Source organism: Tamandua tetradactyla, chromosome 18 (assembly GCF_023851605.1).
Source record: "Tamandua tetradactyla isolate mTamTet1 chromosome 18, mTamTet1.pri, whole genome shotgun sequence".
Classification (NCBI taxonomy): Eukaryota; Metazoa; Chordata; class Mammalia; order Pilosa; family Myrmecophagidae; genus Tamandua; species Tamandua tetradactyla.
In genome coordinates, this window is record NC_135344.1 from 48,457,861 (window position 1) to 48,481,001 (window position 23,141).

Sequence of the window (23,141 nt, forward strand, 5' to 3'; positions counted from 1 at the left end):
CTTGAGGCAGCACAACTTGTCCAGAGTAACAGGGTGGAAGGCCTACCCTCTGCCTTCGGGGCAAACTCACCCTCTCCAAGTGCTTAGGTGGGTTCACTTTCCTGGCCTGAGGTTTCTTGGCTTCAAATGTTAGCTTCCATGGTTCTGACTCTGAGGTTATATTCCTTTGAACTTGTCCCTTTTCTGTCCCTGTTAGTCCATGCTGGCAGTGGTTCTATTTATACAGATCTCACAACATTCTTGTTGGTTTTCTATGTAGTATGCAGGGATCATAACCATCAGACAATAGGACTTTCCACAAACCCTTCCTGGATAACTCCATCTCCAATCTTGGCTTTTTCTGATATGGCTGACTGGTTCCATGTTTGGTTAAATCATCACATAGGGCATTATTCTTTGAGGTCTCCCTTTCCAGAAGCCCAGTATTTTCCAGAACATCAATTTCTGGTTTCTTTGTACCCAAGCGTTCAGTTTTCAGGTTATTTCTTTCCTGTCACATTTTACTATAAGCTGAAAGGAGCAGCCAGGCTGCATTGTCCACATTTTGCTTGGAAATTTCCTCAGCTAAGTACCCCAGCTCGTGGGTTTTAAAATCTGCCTTCCATCCAAAACCACTGGCCAATTTTGCCAGATTCTTTGCCACTTTAAAGCAAGGATCACTTTCCTTCCAGTTTACACTACATTTGTCTAAGGCCTTATCAGAGGTATCTTTAGATCCACATTTCTACCAACAGTCTCTTCAAAGCATTCTAAGCCTTCTTTATCAAACTCCTCACAATTCTTCTAGAATCTTCCCCTTATCCATTTCAAAAGCTGTTCCAACATATTTGGTATTTGCAAACCGTAGCACCCCACTTCTCTAGTACCAAAATCCGTACTAGTTTGTTAAGCTGCTGGAATACAATATACCAGAAATGAAGTGGCTTTTAAAAAAGGAAATTTAATAAGTTACAAGTTGCAGTTCTAAGACTGTGAAAATGTCCAAATTAAGGCACCAACAAGAGGTTACCTTCACTCAAGAAAGGCTGATGCTGTTCAGAACACCTCTGTCAGCTGGAAAGGCACATGGTTGGCATCTGCTTGTCCTTGTTCTGGTTCCCCTGCTTCCAGCTTCTAATGCCAGTGGTTTCTTCTCTAAGCATCTTTCGGCACTCACTTAGCTCCTCTGGGACACAACTCTGGGTTCTGGCATGCCTAACATCTCATGGGAAGGCACATGGTGACTTCTTCTGCACTCTACCCATGTCTCTGTCAGCTCTGAAGTAACTTTTTCCAAGGGTCTGTAATGGCTCTCTCTGCCAGCAATTTAAATGACTTCTCCAGGGCCGTTTTCTTTCTGCAACTCCAAAGGTCTCCAGTTGTGTGGGATTTGTTGGCTTTTTCTAAAAATGGCTCCTTCTTAAAGGACTCTAGTAAGCAACCCACCTTGAATGGGTAGAGACTCATTTCCATAGAAACCACCTGATCAAAAGGTCACACCTACAATGGGCTGAGTGAGATCTCCATGGAAACAACTTAATCAAAAGATCTCACCCAACAGTATTGAATGAACATTAAAGAACATGGCTTTTCTGGGGTGCACAACAGTTTCAAACTAGCACAAGGCCCTAAAAGATGTTTAAATTACCTGAATACAGTTATAATTCAGATAGTTTCAGAGACATTTGACACTCTTCAGCTGGAAATTTGAATTATATAAAATTGGCAAGGTAAAATTTTAGAGATATGAAGTTAATAAATAATCAAACCCAAGAAACCATCTACATGCTCTGAGCTAAAGATATTAAAACAACAGCAACAGCAACCACTCTTGCCTTGGGCAAGATTATTCTTTGGGTAACCACTCAAGAAACAGTTACATAAATAAAAATAAATGAAGATAAAAACCGACTGATAAAAGAAACACATAATCCATCCTGTATGCACTGTCCTCTGAACAAACATCCTTCCCTTTCTGGATTTGGGTAAAGAGGGGGTGGGACCTGTATCTCGATACAATTGCTCTCCTATGGTGCTTAGTTCCCTGTCTGAGACAGAAACTGTTCCCCTGCAGCAGAAAATATTGTAAGAGAATGAATGAATTCATAGCTTTATGATAGAAAAATGACTAGCTCTGGAACTGTAAACAGCAATACCAACTCATCCTCTATGATCTGGACTTTCATGGTTCTCTTTTCTTCTGCATATGGATAAGAAGCATTAAAAAAAAAAAAGCTTTGATTGTTAGTGATTGCAGGGAAACTGGTAAACTTTTCTTTAAAATTTTGCCATAAGCAAAACAGGATAAATTCATGACTTTTAACTAAAAAAGAAATGATAAGGGAAAATGCTAAAGGTTCTGAAAATCAAGCTAACTTTAGCTTCAACTTACATGTTTAAATGTATAGAAGTTAAGATACTAATAAGAGATATGCAATAAATTATTTTATATTCAAGTCTGGAGGAATTTCAAAGTTAAATTAAATGATAAATAATAACACCTAAAAGATTAGATGGAATTGATACATTTTTCCATGTTTAAACTTTCAATCTTGTTCTGGACTGTTTTTAATACTTAAATGAGGGTATGGCAAGAGTAACAAATTTATATGCTAGAAATAGTTGTTTTTTTTTAAAAGCATGTTAAAAAAGTTAAATTACTTTTAACTTTTAAATAACACAAACTATTGAAAAGGTAGTATTTTAGATCATTTGACGAGAGATTAGCAAGACACTACCACCCGGTTTCTGGCCATCAAACCCAACTATTCCCGATCAAGGGCCTTGGAAGAAATAGTGTCATGTTCAGCAACATTGGAAATTCAGATCTAAAACAAATACTAGAAAATGTCTCAATCTTTTTCAAGGTTCTTATTCTATTGGGCTAAATCATTAGGCCACACCTGACTTGTAACTGAGAAGTACACAATGAGATTTAATAAATTTTTAGAACTGACAGTTCTGAGTTTGCATTGATCCTCTAAGACCTCACTGACAGGCAGAATGGGCAGTTTTATGCATAACAAAACTAAGAACTATGGAATAGATTTCATAGTACAATGACCTTGGCTTAATAATTGCAGACCTAATAGCCTAATTTCAATAATTTAAAAAACTGCCTTTGCTCAGTCTTCATTACTCACCATTTTCTACATTTGCCAGTCGATGCAGAAGAGGCAGCCAGACCAGACACTGGGGAGGAGGGTCTGACATGAGTGTATCCAAGAAACTGTTTAATGTGACTTTTTTCTGCAATCAAAAACAAACAAAAATTAGGAATAACAACAAATAATCTTAATTTACCTGGCATGTAAATATCATTTGAGACTGAAGAAACAAGGCTTTCTGTTGACCTCTAAAATAGGAATAAGCATGACTTGCCAAATATATTGTTAAGCTGATTCAGGACATGATACATTGATGCCCCTTTCTACTTAAGCGCACATAGGACTGGACTGTCACTATGGAGGCTGTGTCAATATTTCAGAATGAGAAAAGCCAATGTAGCACTGTGACTTTAATGTATGAGGGACAGGGGTGGTGCAAGGCTAACTCAGTGGTAGAATTCTCACCTGCCATGCGGGAGACCTGGGTTCGATTCCTGTACCATCCACCCCCCCATCAATATATATATATTGAGGGACATATGAAAATGATGAGGAAAGAGGAGGAAAAGAAATTCTCCAATGAATTTTTATCAGATAGTGCATCATACAACACCCTAAAATTCTCACATTTGCCAATCTTCTAAATTCACAGAACGCATTTCCTTTAAAACTTCCTTAATTCCATAGGTTCTCAACATTTAGTGGTTTATGTGAATGGTTCTTCGATATAAGATTAGTATAATACATAAGTCTTGTCTGTTAGGAAGGCAAATCTAAATTTGTAAAAGAAAAAAAGTCTTTTCTATCCTTTGTCTCTCCTCTGAAATCAGTCTCATTTTTCTGGCCCTTTCTGCTGTGATAAAATGTATCATATCTATAGGCTTCTTTCAAAATGACCAAGGTAAGAAAGTTATACCACTCTATGATACAACAATATTGTGAATGACAGAAATTGCATGTTTATATGTGAAAATCATTATTTTATTTGATATTTAGAACTGGAATATGAAAGTGATGGACTGTTAGAAAAAGCAAGAGTTTCATTTTGAAGACAAGAAAAAAATCCTGAAGGGATTAAGTGTCTTTCAAGTTCCAAGGTTTACTGTTGGAGAAACATGTACTTGGAATTCCCAAAAGAATTTTTTGTTACCCTTTAACTAGTCTTCTATTTTCAGGAGTTGTTTATAATTTTAATGTTTCGTCATAACACTAAAGAGCTTAAACTTTCTATTTTGATTGATATTATTACCATAGCATGTATTATATAAAGTGTAAGTAATACCAAAGTATTTTTTTAAAAACTCAAGGACTATTGTCTTTCAAATCAATCACTTGGGGCAGCTTTGGACTTTTTCCAGTGAAGCCATTCTAACAGTTTTGTAACTTCATAATTTAAACTGCTGTTGCAACCAACTTGCGAAGCACAAAACAAATTGGTTCTACTATTTTTTGTTTGTGTTACCTCTTTTTGTATCTCACATGAGCTTATTCACTTTGACTTTTGACCATACTGACTAAAAATGACTCCTGGAAGTTTCCAAAAATGTTCTTTGATTTAAATATATAAAACCTTCTCATCTTTCAATATACATAAAAGATTGTGTAACAGGACAGGTGAAGACATTTCAAAAGGAGTTTTGAGTGATGACTACATGATAGCACATACAATTCTTTTTGAATATATAAGTTCTATCACATTTAATAATCAGTTCTATAATCCTATCTATTCATGGCTGTGGAATATCCTAAGGCGTTGTACATTAACTGAGGATTCTACAATACCCTATCTAAAAGCTAAGAATTCAGCAATAAATACAATTTTTATTTTTTCTGTGATTGAGTGAATCAATAAGACACAGTTATACTTCCTTGGCTCAGACCATCTGCACATTTGTATATATGAACTCACCATTTGCAAAACAAAAGCAAAATGATACACCACCACAAACACAACAGTAACAACAAAAGATTGGATGTGGAGTCAGAAGATCCAGTCCCCGGCACTCACTAATTATGAATTTTAAAAATGGTTACAATTATAAAAAGTGAATTTTTTTCCTCATTACCTCACAAGATTGTTATAAGGCATACATCAGATACATCTTTTGGTGAACTGTAAAACACTGTAAAAATGTAGGGAGCCTATTTTTAGATACCATGAGAAAAGGCAGAATGCAGTGAAGGTGAAAAAATATTAGATGAATAGATTTGTGTTTTGAAATGACACTATTTTAAAAGTTAACTTCAGTGAAAAAAGACTCACTATTAAATCAGTAAAATTCAGTATATGAACATTTGTTGAGTCCCTGTTATGGGATAGGCATGCAACTTTTTTAATACTCAAAGGTGGTTAAGATAGGAGGTTTAAAATCTTTTGTGAAAGACTTCCCAGAGAAAGTGACACTTGGGCAAGGAAAAGGGGTTCAAGAGACAGAGAGGATGCTTGGGACAGAGAATATAGCATATGCAAAAGTGACAATTCAGCCCTTTTGATAGCACAGTGACAACAGAAATGATCCTGAGGCCATAGGGCTGCTGTAAGATTATGAGCTAATAACGCAGGTAAAGAACTTAGCTTGGTACCTGGGTAAGTAAAGACCAAGTGTTATTATTACCCAAGGGTTTGTTTGGGCTTTAGTTGTTGGCTCTGAGGTTGTTATCATTAAGGAGAATTTGCCTAAGAATATGTGACTCGGGCTGACATGTAGAAGAGAGCATCTCCTGTTTGCGAGGTACCTCCCTGAACACATGTTCCCACCTGCTGAGAGAAGCAGGACTTAGCGGACTGCTCCGTGTAACCAAACGAAGGACCTTCAAAAACTGCCGTCGGCAGTTTGAGAACTTCCCGCAGGAACTGGTCATATCGTCCATAAACCATCACCCCATTGGAGTCAGAAATCATTGAGAAAATATCTGATGGAAGGAGAAGGAAAGATAAGTTATTCATCACATACACATTCACCATTGTTTTAGTTCAATGTCTCTGCTGCAAATAACAAAAAAATGCAGCAGAATAAAGATGTCCTTTGTGTTCATAAAAGAATAATATAAAAATTGATTTTATGCCTAAATATTCCTGCTATGGTGATTTCCCTGGTGGCTTTTAAAAGATGATTCTGGCACACAGTATTAACTATGAATTTGGGTAAAATTGGCGTATTTTGACAAGATGTAGAAAATCACCTTTTTATTTTGAGTATGATTACCAAATCATATGCAAATCAAAGTTATTTTTGTATATATGAGAACTATGAGGACCTCATTTGAAAGTCACAATGCGCACTACAACTAAAACGCCTGGGTTTTGGTTTAGGATATCTGAAACATGAAAGACAGCGGGGAGAAGGACGTAACCAAAACACCTGATTAACTTGCTACAGAGGCAGAAAACTTTCTATAAATCACAGTGTTCTGGGTGGAAGCCACTTGATTTAAGGGAAAAGGTCTTTTATGAAGAAGTCCGCCCTGGTGAATGAACAATGAGGTAAAGTCAGGGTCCTGGATTATTCTCGGCAGAATCTGAGCTTCCCTGGACCTGTCTTCTTCAGTTTCTGCCACTCTGCGCTCCCAATGAATATTAATGGCATAGTTTCCCAAGGCACTTAAGATTTCTCTGTGGAAATCACTATCGGTGGGGAAGGGGTTGCTATCATGCAGTTTATTGCTAACTACACTGTCACTGTGACAGCTCATTTTGGGTTTAAATTTTTTAAGTTAGATCTAATCCGGGACACACTGTTTTTACAGTGGGGTCAAGTGCTAAACCTGACATAGGCTTTTACTGGATTGTTACAAGAATGTGAATTGACTTTCATTTTCTTTAAACACTCATATCAAGAAGCCCAGTCATAATGGATTTCTACCATGTTTCAAGTAGTTTGTCAATCACAAGGTAATAGAAATTCTATCTGACCAATAAAATTAATGTGTATTCACAATGTTTTCTACATAGTGAATTCTGTCTCTTATGCTCCATTAAATTAATCAAGAAAAATGTTCTCAACAGCAAAAACTCCTATGTAATCTAAAATATAGAAGCTTAAGAATCCCAATCAAAAAGGGGAAAAGGAAACCTAAGAAAAGAAAATTGATTCTCTTCTAAGAGTGCCCTTTCTCCTTTAGGTAGGTTTGTTGACTATAATGGGGTCAGCCTGATTAGCTTGCAGGCTCTGATTTACTAGGCCAGAGCATATTTTGAAAAGTAGCCTAGGTTTTTCAAATCCCCCGCTGAAAGAGTTTAGAAAATGTTTCTTATAAGATCAAAAGCAGGAGTGGCAGTAGTGACCTTCCACAAACTTGCAGCTAATATTAAACTCAGTTGTGTTGATTAAGCTCTGCTAAGCAGTAGCCAAACTAGGGCTACGTCACTGGCACTAAAGGGACGCAGCTGTTAATTGTCACTCAGACTTTTAAAAAGAAATAAGGGGACTCTGAGGAAGTCATTAAACTGTGTGTTTGTACCTTAGTTTTGGACACTCTGTTATAGTCTTCATAAATATATATATATGTGTATGTGTGTAATATGCTTATAATATATAATATATGTGTATATATATACAACAGATGGTTATTTTTAGGAATAAATTGATATATTAAAGTACTTAGAGTAATGCTTGGCACATAGTAAGTGGTACAGAAATGTTATCTATTCTTCTTATTAATTACACATGCTTTATTCTGTCATCCACCTCACATGCTTAGGTTTCACCTCCGAGACACAACTGTGATGCAAGCATCCAGACCATATTATAAACTGCCTTCGCATTTCCTGCAGCATCATACAAGGGCAGATACTTAGAAAAAAATGTCATTCATTGATTCATTCAACTAAAATTAACTTAGCACAAACTAAATGCCTGAAATTGCGCAATGCAGTGAATACATAGGAAACTCAGCACATAATTCTTGCCCACGGGAGGCCCCAGTCTATTGATGGTGACGGAGAAGTGCCTTCATCACACATCGTAGAGTGTCACACATCATAACACCGTGGTGTGAATGCTGAAACTGTGGTGCCCAGGATGCTGCAGGAGCTTGGAAAGAAGGTTTCCAGAGGGAGGGGAGAGCCAGGGAAGATTTCCTTCCAGGGGGGACTTCTGGGCCAAGCTTTAAATGATAATTAGGGGTTAGTCAGGCACAGGTGAGAGGAGTGGGCTTTAGGCAGCAGGACCAGGACTTGACTGGGCACGGAGAAGAAAGCAAGAGTGATGTGCTCAGGGATCTTCAAGTCGGTCAGTGTGGCAGGGGCCTGTGTGCGCGGTGAGAGGGGAGGCTGAGCCATCGGGAGTTTGACAGCCCTCCTAAGGAGTCTAAATTGTGTCCAGAAGGTGCTGGGGAGATGCTGAAGAATTTAAGGCAGGTCAGTGGGCTAGATCCTTTATCCTTAGGATAAGCGTGAAGGTGGCCTGGACCAGTTCAGTAACAGAACCTCGACAATTCCAGGATGTTTGCATAATGGTAGTTTTTTAAATGAAAGCAAATCACCCCTTCCCAGAAGATGTACAATGGCGTATGACATAGCAGGTTTACAGTTTGGGATTCAGATTCCCTTAAGATCCTTAGAATTAGCTGGGAGTCTTGAGGCAGAAGAACAATGGATGTTCCAAACCATTAAGACAGCAGGTTAAAATTGCGCCCCAAACAATTTGATTGCAAAAGAGTGCATAAATTCAGTTTATATTTAGGGTGCAGTTATACAGCTTCGGGGGTGGGGTGGGGGCCCTGATGTCCTGGGCTGTGCCAGTGATGCTGCTGGAGTCACCCAATGAACACCCTGCAGATCTGTCCGTTCAGGGTTGGCCTCGAGTATTGGACATTTTGGTGCAAAATGAAAGTGGATCTTTTTCTTTCTTTCCTTTTTTTTTTTTTTTTTTACATTTTTTATTGTGAAATATAACATATAGACAAAAAATAAGTTTCAAAGTATACTGTAACAAGTAGTTATAGTACAAGATTTCAGAGTTTGGTATGGGTTGCAGTTCCACAATTTTAGGTTTTTCCTTATAGCTGCTCCAAGATACTGAAGAGTAAAAGAAATATCAATATAATGATTCAGCACTCATATTCATTTGTTAAATCTTATCTTCTCTGTTATACTCCCAATCTTTAGGGGCATTTGGGCTCTGCCCATTCTAAATTTTTCATATTGGAAAGGGCTGTGAAAAATATGGGAAAAGGGGATGAAACCAGTTAATGTTTTTGGAAAGGCTGGCCCTTCTGGATTATAGGATATATCTGGCCTAGGAACCCATCTGGAGGTTGTAGGTTTCTGGAAAGTAATTTTAGTGTGTGAAACTTTTGTAGAATCTCAGACAGAGCCTTAGGTGTTCATTACGGTTGACAGGAATGGTTTTGGTTGGGGTTTGGCAAACCCTAGTGTGCTGGTTTGAAAGGAAGTATGCCCCCTAAGAAAAGCCATGTTTTAATATAAATCTCATTTCTTAAAGGTAGAATAATCTCTATTCAATACTGTATATTTGAAACTGTGATGAGATCATCTCCCTGGTTGATGTGATTTAGTTAAGAATGGTTGTTGAACTCGATTAGGGGATGACATGTCTCCACCCATTTGAGTGGGTCTTGATTGGTTTCTGAAGTCCTATGGAGGAGGAAAGATTTTGGAGAATGAGATATTCAGAGAGAGCAGAGAATGCTGCAGCACCACGAAGCAGAGAGTCCACCAGCCAGCGACCTTTGGAGATGAAGAAGGAAAACGCCTCCCGGGGAGCTTCATGAAACAGGAAGCCAGGAGACAAAGCTAGCAGATGACACCGTATTCGCCATGTGCCCTTCCAGCCAAGAGAGAAGCCCTGACTGTGTTCGCCATGTGCCATCTCACTTGAGAGAGAGAGCCTGAACTTCATCGGCCTTCTTGAACCAAGGTATCTTTCCCTGGATGCCTTTGATTGGACATTTCTTTAGACTTGTTTTAATTGGGACATTTTCTTGGCCTTGGAACTGTAAACTAGCAACTCATTAAATTCCCCTTTTTAAGAGCTGTTCCGTTTCTGGTATATTGCATTCCAGCCGCTAGCAAACTAGAACCCCTAGTAATTAGCAATATCTAGCTAAATCTAGTATAAGAGTAGCTTCTTGAGTCGTCTTACAACCTAATTGGACTCTCTTAGCAACTGATACCTTATTTTGTTGGGAGAGGCCCTTTTAATGCATCTTATATATGTATATATATATACTTTAATTAGCTTTAAGTTTTCTACTTTTTTGCTTTTTACAATTTCTAACTTATTTCCAGCCAATCATTTTTGTTCTATGCTCTCCAACAATAAGCGGCTGGTTGGTGCAAACTAAATAGCTTTCATCCCTATGCACACAAATACAAAAATTGTCAAACGAGAGCACAGCTGGCACATTGGTTTAAAGTAAAAGAGAAAAAATTAAAGAAGGGAAAACAAAATCCTTAAGCCCTGAAAAATTCCATAACCTTTCACTTTTTCTTTTTACAAAAGCAATGCAGAAAATTGTTACCTTGCCTGCTTTATCATTAAATGGAAACCAGTAAAAGAAGACTATGGGACGCGCTCACAATCCCACTCATCAAGAACCAGCCACTGCTGTCTGTGGGTATACTGGTCCCTTTTTGTTCATTCAGTCAATAATTATCACTGACACTGGAATTATCAGTGACTAAAGATATTCATTCTTGATTAAGTAATATTTCACAGAGGTTCCTTTAACCAAATTGCTTTGAGCTAAATTGTTTTGGGTCAAATTGCATTCAACCAAGTTACCTGCAAACCACTAAAACCATTCCCCTGGGATTAACTATACGAAGAGCAACACCTCAGTCAAAAGAGCCAGATATGGAGACATAAGGCTGGGATCCACCTGCACTAAGCTGGGAGAGGGGCCCATGCTGTATTGTTGGCATGCTCTTTGTTTCTCTACAGAATTTGTGCCACTCTAAAACTTGTTTCCACAGACTGGAGAACTTAGTTTAGCTCCAAATGGGACTCATGCATTTGTCACATTATTCACTGTACTGAAGAGGATTTACTTTGGCTACTAGATAGCAGGCATGCTTTTGCTTACTAACTGCGGTGTTTTTTTTTTTGTTGTTGTTTTTGGTGAATGCAGTATGGAATGAAGTGAGGAACCACTGTACCAGTTACACTGCTTCCTCTACTTTGATTTCCTGGTCTTGTGAGAAAATGGCAAGGGTTTTGATTGTTGGTAAAAATCTGATAAAAATCCTTAGCTATTGCTCAAATTTTCTAACTGGGCAGACAGTGTCAGTTGCCTTCCTAACAACCATTCCTTGCATCTCACCTTCTTTCTTGACTGGCCCCAAACTTGTTTCTGTGCTGAGGGAAATCAGGGGCCCTTCCCAGCTTGGGAGGAGAAAGTTGATACTCTGTGATAATCATGGCCATTCCTTTCCTATTATCTGGTAATTGGTTTAGTGATTGGTCTGTGTGCCACCTGAGCAATGAGGAACGGTCACCTGGGGGCTCAGGGATGGAGACTGGGATTCCTGGAACCGCTGCCTCCCCCTCCCCAGCAGGAGGATGGGACCTGACCCTCTAAGGGCAGCTGAGTGGAAAGATGGAAAGCACGTGGGTTTTGGAGGCACACAATTACCCTTGGCGCATTAGAGGCTGGGAGGTTCTGAAGTATAGGAAACTATTTCTTATTTTTCAGTTTTTTTTCCCAGTAATTAAAACTTATTTTAATATGAATCCATTTAATCCAGGTACCTACTGATGAAACACTGAAAACATATTTGGAAAATCTTCCTCAAGACTTTCTCTCTCTCTCTCTTTTTTTTTTTTTTACATTCATCTGATGGTTTCAGTATGAACTGCCACAGTCAGCAGGCAAGGCCTTCAGGAGTTTCTTTCTTTGACTTGGTTCATATTGCTAAATTTCCTCTTCCAGCCTCACTCTAGAAGAAATGCCTCCTGAATTACTCTGAAGCTATTTTCCACACTTTATTATTTTTTTTTGGGGGGGGGTGCATGGTCAGGGAATCAAACCTGGGTCTCCCCTGTGGAAGGCAAGCATTCTACCTCTGAACCACCCATGCACCCCTGAAGCCATTTTTTTAAAAAAAAGAACATTGACTCCTGTATTTTCTAACTTAGCTATTAACTTTCCATCAAATTCTCTACCTCCTAATGCATATATATATACTTGGGCTTCTCTGAATCCTGACTGTATATGGCCATTCTGTGAAAGGAAGTCCCTGGAAACAAGGGAAGATGTGTGGTTCCATGAGGCTTGGCATTGCTAGAACATCTCTATTGGTTTGATGGGATAACTCTTTCCTGGAGCATGTCTGGGGGAAACTTCAGAGACAAGGGTTTTTTCTTCATTCTTCTCCTCTTGGTACATCAAGGAACAAGAGATCACATTCAAAGCTGATGGGCAGCACGTGCAAAGAGTCTACTGGCTGTGAAGTAAACTTGGGCATAGCTAGAAGTTTTCTTGAGGTCTCTAACACAATCCCCAAATTCAGAATGGACAAGGAAGCTTTAAAGTAGCTTCCACAGGGTAACCCAGCAAATTAGTCACAGTGCTGGGCTTAAAACCTGCAAGTTCCATCACCTATGACGGTGCTCTTGCTGCCACAGTATTATATAACCCAAACCCAAAAAACTTAGGCTAGAAGAGAGGGTTAAATAGAAATTTAAAAACAGATAAACCAGCACTTATGTGTAGTCCCTGTACTAGCAGCATCAGCATCATTTAAAACTAGTTAGAAATGAAAACTCTTGCTCCCATTCTCACTGCAGATTTACTGAATCAGAAATTGGGGGAAGGTGGGGGTGGCACCCAGCCACTGGTGTCTTACAAGCTTCCAGGTGATTCTGATGAGGACTAAAGTTTGAGAACCACTGGTGGAGGATGAAAAATGTCAGAAGTGGGTCCAAATCTACTACTGTCTTAGCTATATGTTTACTTTAACTACTTTAGCGCTCTGAATCTCAGCTTCTTTTACCTAAAAAAAAATACAAAGGAAACTGTGCTAACATTATCTTATGTGTTTAAAAGCCCTACCACATTTAATGACAAGATGTACATTAAAAGCCTATAATCGCTCAATGTACCTAGTTATCATGTTTATATTGTCATCCAGTTATTTCTCAGTATATACTATTTCTATGTAATTCTTATGTCTATATCCTGGCAGTGTCTATTTGAAGTTCCCAGTGACTTAAAGGGAAGTTATTTTGCTGAGAAGTTAGAAGAAAAGTTTCAGGAGCTTTGATTTTTTTTGGTGTGGCCATTTTCCTACGATAAGGGACTTATGCCTCTAAGGAGTACATGTGCTGAGATTAATCAATGACCTTGAAATAATGTACTTATTACTTTAATCTCAGAGCAGTCTAGTTGGTGAACAACAGGTTTTAAATAATAATACTTCATAAGTCTGAGGAAAACATTCATTGCATTAATACTTATCTAATGTGAAAATATTTCAATGAGAAAATCTAAAGATGGATGGAGAATGTATTTCCAGCAACTTGCAGAGAATGAGCAAAGACACAAATGGCGAAGGACGTGGTAGGAACTGTGGAACATAGGAAGGATAAGTGAAGAGATTCACAGGAAATAACTTACATCTTAATTTGTCCATGATCTTCCCTCCACACAACGTGGCTAAAGCCATTTTGACAGCAAATACTGAAATTTTACCATGGCCTTCCCTGTTTAATGAGAATAGAAAAACAATGATGTCATTTGGAGCATTTCCCCTAACAAGGTTTGACATTTTCCATTCTGTAGAAGTCACAGGACACAGTAGTTACATGCATTATGTGAACACATCCATTTTAGAAAAGGTTGTAAATACAATTAAATGCACCTTTCTGACAAACAGTCTATTCAGTATTTCCCTTTCTCAAGAGGCATTAGAATCTTCTAGTTTATTTTTTGTAAATGTCACTTGCTGAAAGTAGCCAGAGGAATATGTGATAGCCAGCTATAGGATTAAAATTACAGAAATAATTTTTAGTTTGGTGCCATAAAAAGTTTGTGAAAGATGATTCTGCAGCCTCTATAATTTGTTTAAGTAAGAATTCAGAAACATTATTATTATTATTATTATTTTGGTCAGAGAATTCCTTAACTTGAGGTTGGGGTAGCTATGGGGAGTTTTCCAACGTTCATTGTTGTCAACTATTGTGGTGATTTAAAAGCTGTATATACCCCAGAAAAACACCTTCTTAAATCTAATTCATTCCTAAGGATGTAAACCCATCATAAGTAGGATCTTTTGAAGAGGCTACTTCAGTTAAGGTGTGACCCACCTCATTCAGGATGAACTCAATCCTATTACCAGAGTCCTTTATAAATGGAATTAATGCAGAAAGGGAAAAAGAAAGCCACAGAAACAAGAAACAAAAGTCCACGTAATCAGAAGAGAAGGAAGAGACCATCACACTCTGCCATGTGCCTTGCCATGTGGCAGAGGAGCCAAGGACTGCTGGCAGCCAGTCTTCGGGAGGAAAGCATGGCCTTGATGACACTCTGATTTGGACATTTTCTCAGCCTCTAAACTGTAAGCTAATACATTTCCATTGTTCAAACTGAACTATTTCATGGTACTTCCTTTGAGCAGTCTAGGAAACTAAAACAACCATCTTTTCCTATCCACAAGCCAACACGCTTAGGTAATATATTCACTGTTCAAAGAGACTCAGTGTTTCTGTTGGGGAAAGAGGAAGAACTATGTTTGAATAGTCATCCTTCTACCTAAAAGTTGTAAGTTCTGCTGAATCATCATTGATTCAAGAAGTATAAATAACTTGTCCTTCTCAAAATGGGATGTAATATGCATACTGTAAGAAGAAGAATTGTTCAATTAAACAATTTTCCAGTTGGAATAAGTTGCTTATTCTTATCTTGAAATAAAAAAGCATCATATTAGCAATTCATTTATTTGATAGTTGCCACTCTTAAGAATGATCAAGAATTATGTAAAAATAATGATGTAGCTAAAGGCTAAGTAAAGTCTATATTGACAAGGCTTTAGTATATAAAGTACATCATTTATATAAATAAGAGCCACATATAGTCATATATACCTGAACTATATTAGAAGCCTAAGATAAAGATAAATATTCATAAGATAAAGATTTGTCTTTATTTCTAACAAGACTTCAGGGAGGACGTCATTTGTTTTTTGTCTTTGTCGCTGCCATTCTTAGCATGGTACCTGAAACAACGCTAGCCAAAAGGCAAAACTGACTGAACTCTATGCTATTAATCTATCCTTTATATTTCTATAAAAGGTCTGAGCATAAGACATCTGATTATTCATTAGACATCTCCACTTGGATACCTCATGTCAAACTATATATGTTCAAAATCTTTTTCGAACCCTCTTGTAAACTCAGGTCAATTCTAATCCGAGCCTGCTCTTCCTTCTATAGTCCCTCTTTTGGTTAGAACCACCATGTATCTAGTCATCCAAAAATGACTCTGGGGAGGTCATCCTATGACTATTTGCTCTTCCTTAATTCAAAATCACCCCAATCCAACATTTGAAACTAAAATATACGTCTTTTTTTTTTTTTTTAACATGGGCAGGCACTGGGAATCGAACCCGGGTCCTCGGGCATGGCAGGCAAGCACTCTTACCTGCTGAGCCACCGTGGCCCTAAAACATACCTCTTAACTCTATACAGAATCCTTTCCCTTCTTTCCATTCCCACTGCCTCTGCTTTCATTAGCTTTTGCTTTAACACTACACTAACATCTTAAATGATCTCTCTGCTGGCATACTCATATAAAAAGTTCAGTATTTTTTCATTGTTTTAAACCCTCATTGCTTCCTTTTGTCCATGGACTAAAGTTCATGCTCTTTTCATGCTATAACTGGCTTCTTCTTCATTCTTCTTTGCTACTATTCCAGTTGCACCCTGCACTGCAGTGATATTGTTTAAAGCCTCCTGGCCCATGCCCTTCCCATCATGGACTGCCCAAGATCCTCCTAATCATTCTTTAAGACTCAGCTCAGCATCATCATTTATCCAACTCTGAAAACAGTCTTTCCTCTGCAGGGGGAAGCAATCACATTCCCTACTGAGCTCCCCTCCTCCCTTTTTAAGCCTATTATGTTGCATCTATCACTTGTAATAATTTTAATTTGTGTTTTTATATGTTTGCAATGTGACTCAACTCTATACCATAAGATTCCTGGGAGCAGAGACCTTGTCTTCTGAATAATTTGAATCCCCAGTGTGTAGCACTTTGTTTTACACAGACTTAGTGTCAGTGCATTTCTTATATTAACGAATGATTATTAATAATTATTATAGACACCTATGGAATTTTGAATGTCTACTCAAGTTGTTTTGTAATTTTAAAGCAGGTAGCTGTAATAAAAATAATAACTTTGCAAAACCCACCTTATTACAAAATTATTTAATAATCACCCCAATTGCATGGGGACTTGGAAGTGTCAGATTTTTTTTCAGGAAATAATTAGTTGCTTTTCCTAAGCTGAAATATGGTCCAAATAACAAGTCCACAAAGCAAAGAAGAAGAAGAAGATGAAAGGTTAGGATAATAAAGAGATAAAGCAGTCTTTAAAATGCAAAGAAATGGAGTCTGTCATTATATGTGACTTCAAGAACAAAACAAGTTTCTTTCAGTGAATCAAAGAGAACAACTTAACACAAGCGAAGGGAGTTGGCCACAGATGACAGTGGAACACACAGTTCTCCAAAGGATGAAATGGTAATGGCTCACAAGTGAATTCTAAACCTCAGCTTTTAATGAAAAAGAGATAAGGGAGATCTTCAGTCCCATATCGTTCCTGGAAATGGAAGATTGATGACACTAAAGCAAAGAGTGGTTGTATTGGAGCTATTCTGCCAAATTGATATAATAAATCTAGATAAATCACCACAGTGGAGGGCAGCTGAATGAGAATTTTGCAGGAACTCAAGGGTGAAATTAGGGGCCTGCAATCTACTGTTACGCGAGCTATTGTGCCAGATTGCAAATGTGACCCCTGTCACAAAAAAGGATCCAAGGAGTATGCAGGGATTTGGATTACAGTTAGCACACTGGGTGACTCCGAACTTCGCTCACTGAAGGTACTAAATAAACATTTCAGGAGTGAGTAGACGACTGACTCTGTAACAGAGAATGGGGGACACTAAACACTTCAGTAAAAGTGTATTTTGAAGAATATTTTCAGTAGATGTGAAAGGATGGAGACAAAGGGGTGAAACAGGAAGGGTTTCTAAAGGCCTTTGCCAAACTTCTATACCAAAGGCCATTTCTTAGTTATCTTGGGATCAGGGTTTTGTCTTGTTATGAGAAAGACAGGCAGCAAGGAGTAGGGAAAAGTTGGTAGGTTCCAAATGGAGAAATGTATGAGCTACGTTCTACAGGGACGATTGGTAGACCAGTTTGATTTACCTTCAGTGAGTGAAATACCTCAAATATCTACAAGTGGGAAGTCACGCTCATGAGGGTGTATAACAGGAAGCTTTCAGGAGTCTTGGGTGGTTTAATGTTCCAAGGTGAATATGTACACAGGTGTGCCTTTAGGAATAAAGAAGCAAAACCACCCATATGGAACTCTGTCTGTCAGCCGCAGTTTAGGAAGACCTGTCAGTATGTATGCTTAGCATGCAAAACAAAGATTGTCCCTAATACTGTTCTGGCACAACTTCAATTTCAGGTGTCGTTCTAATGGCCACACCTCAAGGAAGACATAACGGAGCTAGATGAGTCTGAGAATAATGGATGCAATCCAGGGTATACATTAGAAACCTGGAGTTTTAGGTGTGGGATAATCTTAGAAGCCGATAATAAATGACACATCCACATAAGCTTTTCTTTGGGCATAAAAGCAGCTAGCGTGGCTGATTCTTTAGTAGGGTAAAAGATTCAGTAAAATCTAAGATTAAAAGAAATATCCTGGGCAGGCCGCGGTGGCTCAGCGGGCAAAGTGCTTGCCTGCCATGCCGGAGGACCTCGGTTCGATTCCCGGCCCCAGCCCATGTAAAAAACAAACAAACAAACAAAATACAATAAAACAAGAAAACGTTTAAAGATGTTTCCCTTTCTTCCTTCCTTCCTTCCATCCTTCCTTCCTTCTCTCTGTCTTTCCTTCCCTTCCTCCCTCTCTCTTTAAAAAAAAAAAAAAAAAAAAAAAAAAAAAGAAATATCCTACTGGCCTAAACTATTTTAATTAAAGGAATAACTTATATTTTTAAAATAAAATAAAATTTCATTTATTTTAGATTTTCCCTTTCAAAGTAGAGAAAGAATATAATGCATAATGCATGCTTTATTCATTTCCCCCCACAATTTGTCTTTTTAAGCCAGTTATCCCGGAGACTTTGCCTAGTCAAATTATACAAAATACCCAATCAAATTATCATATTGGCATCAATTAATACCTAAAAGGGTATTTAAGAGAACCAGATTAAATTAAGTAGATTATCAGAGGGACAAACTGAAATTACTCCATAAATCAATGTTTCCTTACATATTTTATTTCTCTTTTATATTTTGCTTCCTCACTCTGAAATTTGTCTAATTTTCCCAGGAGCAACTGATTGAAAATGGGAACACCAAAGCACTTATGTTGAAGATTTACCCTTTGTTTAGAATATATGCTACAATTTGTAGAGTGTTTGCCTTAGAAGCATGGATTACTTTGAAGTTTGACTCATCATAATAAACTGCTTCACTCTGGGTTGGGTTTCCTTGGTTTTGCAAAGAGACAAATTGATTTCTCTCAATTAAGAAAATACTATTTTTAGGGGAAAACTGCTGGGAAGGGAAAATCTGTGCTGGACAAGAAGGAAAATTAACAAATAGATATTGATAGGTCTGGGGTTTTGGGTTGAACTCAGAAAGAATGTAGATTTTCTTCACTTTCCCAAGAGAGTTTCTGAAGTTACAGAACTCTGTGATAAATTTCAAGTCTTCTAAAATGAGATTTCAATTTTGACTGATGTTTTCATGAACAGGAAGGAGAAATTACTTCTCTATTTTAAAAGTACTAAAATCAGAAGCTCTTTTTTAACTAACAAAATTTCTAAAAGGATTTTTAGTAAGCATTTTTGATAAGCAAAGGCACAGCTCCCAAACTGCTCTTCTTCACCCATCTTGGTGGCTTAATTAACTGGGAGAAGTGCTTCCTCCATGAGCTTCTACAACGTGCAGCTAATGCCACGTTTATTTATTTGGGAATTATTTGTTCATATGATCATTTATTTAGTCACTCAATTAGTATTTACTGGCATTATCCCAGAGGTTGGGGATGAGGAAAACATGGCTCCTGCCCTCCATTTGCTTTTGGTTTCTAAGGGGAGAATGGACCCCAGACAGTTAATTTCAGTACAACAAGATAAAGGGCTTCGTCTTATTGATCTTTTATGCCCACAGCTCCTAGCACATAGCAAGCTCTTAATATGTGTGTTAACTTAATGACTGTACAAGCGAAAATAAACTTTTTGGTTTACTATTCTAAGGTTTTTATTTGAGAAGCACTAAATATTTGAGTAAATTACAATGATTGATTTAAAGTCCTTAACATTAGATTGTGCAGTTTATGTGATGTCTTGAATTTAGCCATGATCACACACATCGTTTTTCTGGTTTTTAGGATAGTGAATTTAACACATGAACAGACAGAAACCGTTTCTTGGGCCCTGGCATCTCTTTGGGTTCCTCACAAAGTGAGTAACATATCTGAGAAGAGAACCCAAATGTCCCCCTAGCATGGGGCCATGGAAGGTGGCCAGGGTTCTTCCAGAATGGAAGGGGCAGGTGTGGTTGAGGGTAAGTGGGGACAGTATGCAAGACAGTGAGGCACGAAGGGAGGGAGGCACACAGGGAGGGACAGGAAGTCTTTCAATTCTTCCGCATCGCTGTGTGCCACAGCACAGGGATTTACTAAGTTAATACATTAAGTTATTAAACGCTGTGGTCTAGTGAAATGAAGTGGGCTTTGAAGTCAAGTAGAGCAGGGATAGAATTCTGGTTACGCCATTTGCTAGTTGAGAGATGTTGAGCAAATTTCTTCTTCTTTTGCTTTCTGAACCTCAGATTCACCATCAGTATGTTAAACCTTAAAGGGTTATTTTGAAGCTGTATACAATGGTGAATATAAAAGCACTCTGGAGAGCCCCTAGCACACTTTAGGTGCTCAATAATGGCATCTCATGCTTGTATCTTTCCTAAGAGTTTGTGTCCAACCCAAGGCATCCAATTTGCTCTGAGGCCAGAATATCAGCCCAGGCAGCATGAGACTCATTAATATAATTTTTAGATTAAGTAGATTTGAAGTTGTACCTTGTATCTATTATTTTCTACCCCTCATGAAATTCCATCTCCACTCATCCAGCGTCTAACAGAAAAATGAAAGGCATTAAAGATGTTCAATTATCTACATTGTGGAAATTCCTTGAAAAGTGATTAGGTTTTAGTAATGTAAGAACCTTGAGCAAACTATTTTCAAACAGAACAAAACTTCAGTTAATAGAGAGGAATGTTCTATGGACATCTTGAATTGAAGAAAAGCTAGGGAAAAACCACCGAGCCAAGGAAATGCTGTTTTAAATATATAGTTTTAGCCATACAGATAATTAAAAGGAGGAGAACAATTGGCTTTATCTAACTTTTTTCTGTCTTTCCTTTGCTCTTACACATCTACATAGCCTCAAAAGTGAACAGTAATTTCACTGGCACATGGAGAAATGGCTGTGCACGCTACTATATCTTGCGTTAAATATCAGAATCATTTTTAAAATTGAAAAGGCAGAAGCTTTGGCAGAATCTCAGGATTATTTCATCTCCATGCATTTGAAATAGTGTCGCAGTACTTTTCATAGCGTCATGGGACAAAGCAGTGGGAACGATTGTTCAAATGGCTCAGCAAGGAACGAGCAAGGAGAGAGAAAGATACTAGGATTTTGTGTTCTCTACATAGGACCACTATGCGAAGGATTTGGAGTTCTGGGTAGCTGACCTCAAAACCCACTCGAAGGCTACGATGTAAAACTTGTTCTGTCCACATATTTCTTTCATACATACTCTGTCAAGTATGTCTAAATACCACAAACTGGAAAGGCTAGGAATGTGAATCTAGTAATATATCCTGTAATGAGCAGGGTAGGTCTGGGAAAAAAATATTAATTCTGATTAAAAAAAAAAAAAAAAGAAACAGAAAGAATAAGAGCTGAACTTCAACTGAATCCTGAAAAAAGAAATGATTTTCCTCCACTGCCCTCATCTACTATGAAGCTGCATGACCCGCCAGTCATTTAACCTCTTTCTGTCTCAGCCTCATCACCTCCTCACACTGGAAAACTGAAATGGTAACAGTGGCATTATTATCCATTATTGGCCCCTGGAAATAAGAAAATCACTGTTCCTTTTATACTTATGTTTGTTTTACTATGAATTTTGGGTGGCTAAGTATATACAAAAAATGATATCTGTGAAAAACAAGGCCACTGTCACATTATCTACTTTATGAAGAATTGTCCCAAGAAGGAAGGCTCTACTGAATTTGAAATGAGATTGAAACAACCATACTTAAGTTGTTTTCAGTGTTTCCCTTGGAAGTAGGAAGAGAATAAGAGAAGTGCATTGAAGTCACCCACGCTGATGGCCAGGAACACCTGATTTTCTTCTCTACGGAGCAGATGTAAAAACAGAGTATGACTCTAGGTGACAGAGCACTCTTGAACTCACTAGCCTGGGGAATATAAAGAAGATTGAGCAGGAATTAAAGAAATTAGTGCGGCAAGTGCTAAGGAAGATTATATTTGCTTTTAATTGATAAATTAATTCAGTCATTCATGTGCTTGGTGTTGTCTCAGGTGTTGTGGATACAAAGAAGAATAAGACATAATCCTACCCTAGAGCACGTGTTGGGGGGCTGCCATATACACAGAAGGTAAGCGCCATAAGAATGCAGCAGAAGCATGTGGAAGGACAGTAGGACTTGGGGAGAGTGATCGACTTGCCCAAGAACCGAAGGGCTTCACAGGTATCAGACTGTTTGACCCACCTCTGAAAAAGACCATTTTATAGACTTGTAAGAATAATTTTCATCTTATAACTTTCCACTATGTTGTTCTTCTTTAGAGCTACTCTCTGTTTCCTAAAAAACATAGGAACAGCCAAAGTTCTTAGAACACTTCAAAGAGATTTTTTTCATCAGCATATGGACAAGAGGTGAAAGAAAAAGCTGCTTCTAAATTGTTAATGGATTCTGAAGGAAGGAGAGAGTCCCAAGTGGAAGACTCCTAGTAGGAAAGAAAGGAAAAGAAGCAGGGCAATTACTGGGGTGCATAGAAGGAAAGAGACAAGAGGAAGAGATTGACTCAAGGGTTGCTATTTCCTAATATAACCTCTTCCCTCTTGGCCTTTTCTTCCTCTTCTGATGCCTCCTTTCCCAACCTTCTCAGCCTCATCCATCCATTTCCCTAGAGACCAGAGAAAAGATAATTTCTGGACTTGGGAAGTTTCTCCTAAGGAATTAGTTAACAATTCAGAGTGCTCTTTCCGAGGGATATAGCATTTTTAGAAGGGCAGTGGGAGAGAACAAAAGTCTTCTAGACTCAAGGGTCTGCCTCTTCAATGACAAATGGCAATCACTGGCATAGACCAGCTCTTCCAACCATCCTACATATGCTGTTATATACTGTACCTTCTAAAAGACTGATTCGGCCAAAGAACAGAGCAATCCTACAACCACAAAACTGATTATGATTCGCAATAAGCATGCTCATATGAGAACTGTGCTCCAGGCTTTTTATGGGATGAGGGTGCTATTCTTGGGGAACGATGATTGTGAGAAGGTGATTCTGATCTCCAGGGATATCCCTGAGTTACATGAGCTTTGATCCTCATTTCATGTAGCTGTTTGTTTCGCTCAGCCCAACTGGCTGGTTCTGGTGAATTTTAAGTCACCACCAAAAAGAAACAAACAGGTTTTTTTGAATGCAAGATCTTGTTCTTCATGAGTTTAAATTGCTACACAGTCTTTATTTTGTTGTTGTTGTTGCTGTTTTACATCATTTCTTTAGATTCCAGGTTCTTAAGGCATCTTTC

At 38.2% G+C, this 23,141-nt stretch overlaps 1 protein-coding gene across 16 annotated transcripts in view; it reads right to left on the reverse strand.

The window, feature by feature from the left end:
- Nucleotides 1-23,141, reverse strand: part of DTNA (dystrobrevin alpha) — a 383,081-nt gene that overhangs the window by 82,368 nt on the left and 277,572 nt on the right. For all 16 annotated transcript variants that reach the window (XM_077135650.1, XM_077135645.1, XM_077135648.1 and 13 more), the window contains 3 exons: nt 13,668-13,753; nt 5,845-5,999; nt 3,123-3,228 (listed from right to left, as the gene is read on the reverse strand). In XM_077135650.1, coding sequence (XP_076991765.1) covers nt 3,123-3,228; nt 5,845-5,999; nt 13,668-13,753 — 347 coding nt within the window. The remainder of the gene's footprint in view (nt 1-3,122; nt 3,229-5,844; nt 6,000-13,667; nt 13,754-23,141) is intronic.